General features: G+C 32.9%; 2 protein-coding genes across 4 annotated transcripts; both read right to left on the bottom strand.

The window, feature by feature from the left end:
* Positions 1-201: 201 nt before the first annotated feature.
* On the bottom strand, positions 202-5928 carry LOC109609302 (nuclear RNA export factor 1). 3 transcript variants are annotated; one of them, XM_020025948.2, is made up of 10 exons: positions 5731-5928; positions 4065-4363; positions 3919-4005; positions 3430-3864; positions 3261-3370; positions 1495-1531; positions 1011-1427; positions 782-955; positions 572-726; positions 202-520 (listed from the first exon to the last, which is right to left on the bottom strand). In XM_020025948.2, exons 1-10 carry the CDS (start codon positions 5786-5788, stop codon positions 415-417), a joined length of 1878 nt encoding a protein of 625 aa, XP_019881507.1. In that variant the 5' UTR covers positions 5789-5928; the 3' UTR covers positions 202-414. The 3 variants fall into 3 exon arrangements, with proteins under 3 accessions (XP_019881507.1, XP_019881508.1, XP_049825037.1); XM_020025949.2 differs by lacking the exon at positions 5731-5928 and adding an exon at positions 5363-5604; XM_049969080.1 differs by lacking the exon at positions 5731-5928 and adding an exon at positions 4421-4553.
* Positions 5929-6279: 351 nt separating this feature from the next.
* LOC109609309 (probable actin-related protein 2/3 complex subunit 2) lies at positions 6280-8896 on the bottom strand. Its single transcript, XM_020025960.2, has 6 exons — positions 8729-8896; positions 8385-8478; positions 7391-7677; positions 7150-7339; positions 6856-7088; positions 6280-6795 (listed from the first exon to the last, which is right to left on the bottom strand). Exons 1-6 carry the CDS (start codon positions 8800-8802, stop codon positions 6768-6770), a joined length of 906 nt encoding a protein of 301 aa, XP_019881519.1. The 5' UTR covers positions 8803-8896; the 3' UTR covers positions 6280-6767.
* Positions 8897-9231: the final 335 nt, after the last annotated feature.

Raw genomic sequence — 9231 nt, 5'->3', positions numbered from 1 at the left:
AACTTCGGGTGAATTGATGTGAAAGGAGCAGGGTATGTGAATAAGTTTTTATACATTAAAAAAGAAGCTATAAAAAGAAATAACCTTCTTCTGACACCCCTCATTTGAAGACTCATGTTTTTTTCTGCTTATTTTGATCCATACTACATTCTTTTTTTAGCATAATATATATTTATTAATATTTGGATAGAGTAAAACACAAGTATTATGTACATCTTTATATTAAAAAAATATTTACAAAAGTTATTTAGCATTTTTATAATATTCAATTCTAAGAGGATACACTGAGGTTATTAATTTCTAATGTACATAAGATACCTCAGTTAAAAATTTAAACAATTAATTTTGAATGTATTATAAAGATTAATAACAATTTTTGAATTAACAGTACAACTTAAAATGTTAGGAATACTATTATGTAGGCACAATAAATGCTTCCGGGGGCACCGCGTTGCGGATATGTAGTTCCCTAAAGGCTGCTAACGCTGTTACTTCATTCCAGTTGGTTTCCATCAAACACCTACAAATCAATCATTTAGCACGTTTTAACAATAAAAATACAAAGACTTACTTCATGGACCATTCAGGATTCATCCTGGTTTCTTGGCAAAGTCGAGATATCATCTGTTGTTTCAAATCGTCGCTGGGTTGTAATGGTACTTGAGGAGCTGGAGCATCTACTGGATTAGCAGTGACAGCAGGCACGTCTGGCAGTTTAAAAGCTTTCTGTAAAACAATATCATTTTAGTTTGCACAAACATTATTAATTTTAAAAATGAACCTTAGCCTGTTCCTGAGTAGCATTCGTCACATGTAATTCGTCATTAATAATGCAGAAACCTCCACCTGCTGGAACTATTACCATAGTTCTAAAGAAATGTCTCAGTGGTGGAATCTTGTGTCCACTTTTCAGTTCTTTAAACATACCGGTTACTGTCAAACTTAACATGACAGGCTACAAGAACAATTAACAATCAACTCCAGATAAATTTTAATGATTAATAACTTACTGTGAATAGAGTAAGATCTACGGTAAAGCTGTGAATATCATGTTTCGTTTTTGGCATTTCATTTAAGAACGTGCACACAGCTTGTTTGCCCTGTTTTAGCAACTTGAATCGTCTATCTCTGTCGTCTACTTTCATGATATTTCTGTTATCTGTATTATACCAGTTCAACCACGCCTTATCCTTGTCTTTATTGTATCCATATGGATAAGCCATAGTAATTGAAAGCGTCGCTTCCTCATGGTAAGCCTGCATAAGAGGTTCCCGATTTTCCGAATCATACAATTGGTAGTACTGAGCTAAGAACTGGCGAACGATGGCTTCGCCCTCGGTGTTGCATAAGAAAGTTTGCTTGCTTGGGGGGATTTTGATTTCATCCTGAATATCAAAACTGATTGGTGGTTCGAGGTCCACTCCATCCTATAATTAATTAATAAAATTTTGTAGATGGTAGATAAAAATATATATCAAGTTATAAATAACTTACCAATTTGAGGACCTTGGGGAATCTCTTTCTCACTTCACTGTGGAAAAAAAGAGAAGCCAAAGTGGCTCCACGTTAGAGCTTATCAGGAACCTGCCAACATCTCACAATCATTGCATAGATTATGTAAAAACATTCAATAAAACCTTCCTCTGCCATAGAAAAACATTTCATAATACCATTTTTTTCTTTTTTTTTTTCAATTCCGTCATTAGCGATTTATTTCAACATAATAAGGTATTATGTAATGTTCAAGACTAATAAAATTAAAATACATGTTTTAGAAACACAATTTTTTAGTTTTATATAACCGATGCACAATAAACAGCGAGATGAATCAATCAATTTTTCTACAGTGCAAAAAAATCAAAATATTCCACTGTCCAGTGTCTAAATACAGATAGTTATATATCTACAAATAGATATTGCTTGTTGTTTCTAAACTTGCCATATGGGAAGTGGATTAGATATAAATCACCACTATTAATGATTTAATAGATGAATTAATTTTTAGCATATTTGAATATTTTGTTATAAACGTTGAAAGACATTTAAAGGCAAGTAAACCTTTTATATATTTTTAATAAAAAATCTATAAAGAATATTTTTTCATTTTCTTTTTTTTCTTTTTTTTTCTTTGTTTTTTTTTTCTTTTTTTTTCTTTGTTTTTTTTTCTTTTTTTTCTATTCTTTTTTTTTCTTTTCTTTCTTTTTTTTTTGTTTTATGTTATAAGTTTATTAGATTACATGTTAGTCCACTGATATAAACATTTAAAACTTAAAATTTTAAGATGCATTTTAAGGGATCTGAATTTGGGTTGTATCACTCCAAGAGCTATAGACACCAACTGAAGGATTCCGTAAGACTGTATCATAGAGATCATAATCTCACTTTAGTCTCGGAACTTGCCAGAAATGGACAGCCTTCTGAAATGAAGGTTCCGGTTTTTCTATTCCTGTAGTGCCAAGAGCAAAATTTTGCATGCTACACTGGCTTATCTTCCTTTGGATACTTTTTTTTTCACACTTGTCTATTTCAGTCTCCCAAAAAATAGCAAGTACCATTTACAATATGGTAAAAGATTTTATATTGATAAATAAGGAAACATGTAACCTTTTCCACTCAAATATTATATATTTTGTGTATTTTTTTTATTCAAAATATCCTTTATAGAAAGTTTAGTCAATAATAGTTTAACAGCAAAACTTAACATGCTTTTATACATCTTTTAACGCTTACCAATGCACAGCAACTTCTTATAAAAATGATGATTTAAATCGAATCCACGTCATTCTTAGACTTAATATCTCTTTTATTTAATTTGTACGCAGACACTAAACGTGGCCGAAATTTACCAAAAAAATCTTCATCCAAAATTGATCACAAAGATTTTTTCTCGCTTACACTGCAACATTTTAATCGAAAAATTGCTGTTCTAATTAGTGATGGGCAAATACGGGAGGTTTTAGTCGAATGTTTTTATTGTACAAACATATCGATCGTTCTCGATGGCTTTCTCTTGCAGTCGAGTCAGCCGTCGGATTAAATCGGTTCGCTGAACTTTGTTGACCAGATACAACAGTGTCGAGTCGCCAGTGAAATATATCCCATGCATTCGACTAGATACAATCGAAAAACATCTCGATTGCTCGGGTTATAAGTCGATGGTTGACTCGATTGTTAATTTGGAATGATTACGACTCATTCATTGATTGGACATCTCGGACTCATCCATCACTAGTTCTAACTAAAACACTTGAAAACAGTACCTTATATATGAAGTCCTGTCCTTGAATTTGTCACAAACAGGATTACCTTCTAGTACTAGGTCGACTATTGGCAATCCTATCAATGGATCTAGATGTGCAATATCACGTATCTAAACAAAAATAAGCTATTGTTATTAAAAACGAATGATTATTATAAACAGCAACGTACTTTGTTTCCTCTCATGTGTAAGACAGATAGGTTGGGCAAACTCTTGACGATTTTCTTCATAAACGACAATATACAAATCTTGTTGTCGTCTAAATTGAGTGCTTCCAATTGCGGAATGTTCTCGACGATGATGTCCAGCACCGCAATAAAAACAATTGGCTTAAACAGTGCGCAGAACATATCCTGCAGATCCGGATCGGTGTGGAAGGCGGAGAGATTGAGCGATTTCATATTACTATCGTACCGTTTACCCATCGCCAGTTTCATTTTTTCCTTCATGGTGGGCGTTACGTCTACATTTGGCGAGCCCGGCTGGACGCGCACAAACAGCTTGAAACCGTCCGGCAGCTGCAGCTGTCTATCTAGACTGAGGATTTTTTCTGCCACTTTATAGCCTTCAACGAAAAACACCACATTGTGGCCTATTGTTGTCCACTGCAAATATAGAAATATTAATCAAATGTGTAAATTAAATAATACTGCTTTTACCTGAATGGGTATGAAGGGCAAGGGATTAAGGTTATCCAAGAACAGTTTTTGCAAAAACGACTTTTCGTATTTGTCACCGTAATTCACCTACAAAAAATAAGACAGTGTTAATAACCGTCAATAGACGAATCAATTGTAAAACGTACCGACACCCTGTACCAGCTGGTAGCACCTTCGACGAGTTTCCGACGCATTGGCACCGGCGAACCGCTCCTTCTGCCACCTTTGTTACGGCCACCGCCTTTACCAAATTTTTTATTGTTGCGGTACGCGGTACCGACCCCGGCGGCGCCACCCATGTCGATATCCTCTTCCTCGAGGTGCGCTCGTATCGTTTCGCTCCAGTCTTTCTTTTGATAGTCTGATTTATGACCAAAACGACCCTGCTTGAATTTGACGCGGCGACCGCCGTTTCCGCCACCCTGTTTGCGGTACATTTCAGGTTCTGAAACATTTAAGAACAATTATAATTTGTGTCAGTTATATCTGTGATATGCATAACCATAAGAAAAACTGGATCTGAGTTCCCAGCTTTCTTTTATAACGTAACAACTTTGATTAACTGTACTAAAATATAAAAATTTATGAGTATCAGGAAAACTATATTTTTCAAAAGACATTTAGAAGTTTAATTGATTAAATAATTCTGTCAATTTAACAATTCCTTATTATGAAGCAATGACTTATCCTTAAATTTTTTTCTTAAAAGCAAAACTAAATAATTCATATACGTGTAAATGGTGTCATTTGCAGTCTATCATGACTATGAGCTTTAGAACATAAAGGTCTCTTTAGGGTAGTCTTTTATAGGAAATATTTGAAAAGGAAGTATGTTGATGTGATCCATATGAATGTTCAAGATTATCTATTTACTCTGGAACACCCTGTACAAATATAGAATGTAACCAAATGCCCTTTTGAGGAACCATAAAACTGAGTTTTACATTTTAAATTAATGCAACAATTTGAACCTGGATCAAGATTTCTAAACAATTACATTTTCCATTTAATCAAATTCACGTAATTTCTCTATGTTAGGTTAGGTTATTTGACTATTTTTAACAAATTCTAAAATTTCGACTTATATTGTTTGTATAAAACTACTGAGCTTCAAAATGACAACTATTGGAATGTATTAAACAGATTAGTACATGAAGTAATTAACTGTCAAAAGTGACTTTCTAATAATCCTGTTAATTTTTTTAAATAATTAAATGATAAATTGAGATATATGGTGTACTTGAATATGTTCTCAAAAGTAAACAAATTGAGCCTTAACAAAAATATTGATAATAAACTTCTGAGAATAATTAAAACTGTTTGTTAACTTAAGTAAAACAACATTTGACTGTACATAAACGTCAGAATGACATTGACATCATTTATATAATAGAAACATTTCATTAAACATTTTTATTCATTTTTAAGTAACAAAACTACAGACCCAACATTCATCTCTGTGCTCTGCCATCAGCTGTGCAAATTCTAAAACTACCGTTACATTGCACAAAGAACTACTTTTTTCACGTGTTTTGTATCAACAGATATAACCTAAAATTAAAATTCATATTCAAATTTAAGGGTAACAAAACTCCAGACTACGCATTTATATCCGTGTTCTGCTATCAGCTGTGCAAATTCTAAAACTAACATCACATTGCACAAAGAACGCATAACTTTCACGTGTTTCATCAATGTAAATCACCAGAAATTAGAACTACTTATGTGTCCCCATCGCGCAAAACAGTGAAATGCAATATAAATGACAAATAAGTCTCAAAAAAACATTAAATGCACTAAATGCGTCGTTACCTTCATACTGGCCTTTCCACGATGGCTTTTCATTGTATTTAGCGCCTGGTTTAGGCATCTCGTTTTCACCGCGTCCTCTAGTTTTCAGACTAATATCAGTCTCTTATCAATTTACTTAACGTTTAAAACAACTGATTTCAATCAAATAGTTATAAAACGTTGACAACAAACATTGGTTCTTGTTATAAACTACTGACCACTGTGATGGTTGGTATGGAGAATTTTGTTGATAGGTAACGATACCAACGTTCGAAATCGAAATAACCAGTAAACGCGCGCCATTTAAAATTTTTGAATGATTGTGTCTCTTTCACTGGAACATTGTGTAACGCTTCTACTTCTTTTTCAATATTCTAAATAAAACGCGATTTAATTTAAAATAACATTTTATTTTCTAAAATTCAGGGAAAAGTTTTATACTGTCTAGGATCTGTTAATTTAGAAATGAGGGTGTAAACAGCTAGAAACAATGTAATAAATATATGACAAAAAACGTATGAAAACAGGATAAATATATATTCACTGGTTTGTAGAAAATAAATAGGAAACTTATAAAAAAGCAACTGTAATTGAACATAGTCGATTACAAAAAGGCAATTAAGCAAAATACTTCAAGTAAAAAAAAACATAAACATATATTAATATGTAGTAGTTTTATACAATATGCAAAGTGTGCTTCAAATTTTCTCAATATCCGGAAGCACAAAATTAGTAATCTATTTACAATATTTAACTTTTAATTTTTTTATACATAAACTCGGAGTTTTGACTACGCAACTGTTATTTATATGCTAAAAACTAATTTGTTTCATTTTAAACAAACATTATATGAAGTATTCATTAGATGAAATAAATACGTGCAGCTTCATGTTGTGCTAAAAAATAAATAAGACGAAGAAGAAACGATTTAAAATTAACCATAAAATATAACTTGTGTAAAATGGAACAAGTCAGTTTTCAATGGAGCAAGGTTTATTGTTACTAAACCTGGCAGTAATTTTAGGTAATTTTCTTCAACCACTATCTTGTCATTTCGTTCAATCTCTTCGCACAAACGTCCTTCCTCTGAAATCAAACCAAATGCAATTACACCATTGGTAAAGAAAGCGAATCGACGTAACTCACGTAATCGTCTTCTTATCGGTGGACTTGTTTTCGGGACGGGCGCGATTCAGCACCTTGAGGAAGTCCGACGTTTTTGCCCGCATCCTGCTGTGAATGTACGCCTTTGAGCACTTGATGTGATAGTGGAGGTAGTGTCTGAACATGTGGATTAAATTGATCGTGTTGTCGCGCGTGTTCGGCGCTGTGTGTCTCGGGAAAAGCACAAACGTTACGTAACCAACATTGTTGTCCACCTGCAAAATTAAAAATCATAAATTTACATATATACTTTACTATAAATATTTTAGTCGTTACCTTGGCTTCGGTGTTCTGGAGCTCCCGTGGTGGTTCTCGATGGCTGAACAGCACTGGCGGTGCGGTATGGGATGCCCTAAGACCTTCTTTCAGTTCCTGCATGAACACTTTGCCTATGACAACATCGTCCTCATCCCGGAAACGAGTAGAGAAAACCACCGTCACCCTATCCGATTTCGCTTCTACGTAACTACAACAAACAGCAAGTCAAATAGGTAACACGACCTATCCGTGTACTTACAGCGTTTCATCGTCCCTGTAATGGATGACTGCCCGTTTCTGTCCCTCGTCACCCTGCTCTTGGAAATTAAAATACTTTTCGAAAACGGATGCGAAACAATTCCGTTTCAGCAGTCCGATCTTTTTGACGATTTCTGGCCAGTTCGACGGTATATTCTCAAGATTGATCAGCACAGACACGTTGTAACCGTCCTCAGGATCGGTCAGCAGATCGCCGTACTCCCGTTTGAGCAGTTCATCGGCGCCGTGTTGCTGCAGTTCTTTGTAGAACTTTAGCGAAATGCTTACCTTAACGAAAAATTATACTTATAAAAATAATCTCCATGTTAGTTGTACTCAATGTAGCTGAACATATTCGAATTATACTTAAAACAAAATCTATTTCTACTTAATATTTATGTAATTATTATTATTTTATACGTTATTTAACGAAGTTAAACAGGATTTAGTTACAATATTGTTTAAAACTAACATAATATAAATAAGTTATTAAAGTCTAATAAAATTTTATCTTTTCAATAATCTCAAGTTTTCTAATAAGACGTAAGCAGAAGAAAAATTAAGTTATTTTTGAACAACCCAAGTATGTACTTTGAAACGTTTTCATCACACTGTGATTAAAACATCTTTCATTTAGAACTCACTTAATATATAATAATAAAAAATACTTCAAATGACAATAAGTATATGTATACTACAATAATTATTTTTTGTATTACCTGAACATCACCATAGCAAATTATAAATAAAGGGCTGTTTTTTTCATCTCAAATGCATACCACTGATTTTAGAAAATTTTGTTTACTATATCTATTTAAATATTTAATGCAATTTACAGTACATACATATAAACCATACGCAAACAATTATTACAGATAAACCTTTGATACTTATCAAAATAATGAGGACATAAACCACACAGTTGTTATCACTAAATATTTAGTCATTTTATTTATTATCACAGACAGGAAAACAATTATTTGACTCAAACGTACCCTTATTTTTGATTTGTCCTGGTTCAAATTTGAAATATGATACAATACTCCATCAAAATCTGCCACAGTTACATCTATGCTTTCATTCTTTTGCCTGCAATATAAAACAACATTAAAAATTAGGTGGTTGAAACGTCAGTTTTTTATGTGAGTCATTATGTGTGTGGCACATAATGTGTGGTCAACTGAATGTTTAATTAATTCTGTGTAAATTTCGGAAGTGTATTTTATACAACCGGAAATCCTGGCTGAATATTTAACTATTTCTAAGATAGCCTCACCCAAATATAGCCGGCCTGCATTCGAGGAGGAAAACACAAAAAAAATTCTAAAATTGAACTCACCCATTTTGAGCGTTTTTTAATTTAACCGTCAACGTTTCTTCGACTACCCTATTATTTATTTCTAGTAAAATCATTTCTACTAACTAATTAACTTTTATTTACAAAATCACAAATTCACTAACGTAGCCTCATAAACATGGGAGGTGCAAAATCTGTCAAATGTCGTTAATTCTGTCGTTTGAGGTTGTCGGCAATACAGGTCGCCCGACCGATAACAAAATCATGTCAATCGTTAACGAATTAACCATTATTAAATTGTATTGAAACGGTTCATTTACTTTTACTTGTATAATTAAAAATCATATCAAATTGTATATCGGTTTTCAAATTAAATTTTAAAATATAATTAGACAAAAGTTGTAAGTTGTGAATTAGAAAAAAGTAAACTATAATTTATCATCCGTGCTGCCATCTGTGAATAATATTACACAGTATAATCTAAAATGAATGTGGATATCTGTGCTTCTAAATTACATCTAATAGATTTCTTTAACTTTACAAAT

Source organism: Aethina tumida, chromosome 1 (assembly GCF_024364675.1).
Source record: "Aethina tumida isolate Nest 87 chromosome 1, icAetTumi1.1, whole genome shotgun sequence".
In the NCBI taxonomy this organism is placed as follows: Eukaryota; Metazoa; Arthropoda; class Insecta; order Coleoptera; family Nitidulidae; genus Aethina; species Aethina tumida.
Note: the sequence above shows the minus strand (reverse complement) of the source record. Positions and strands in the feature narration are given on the sequence as shown.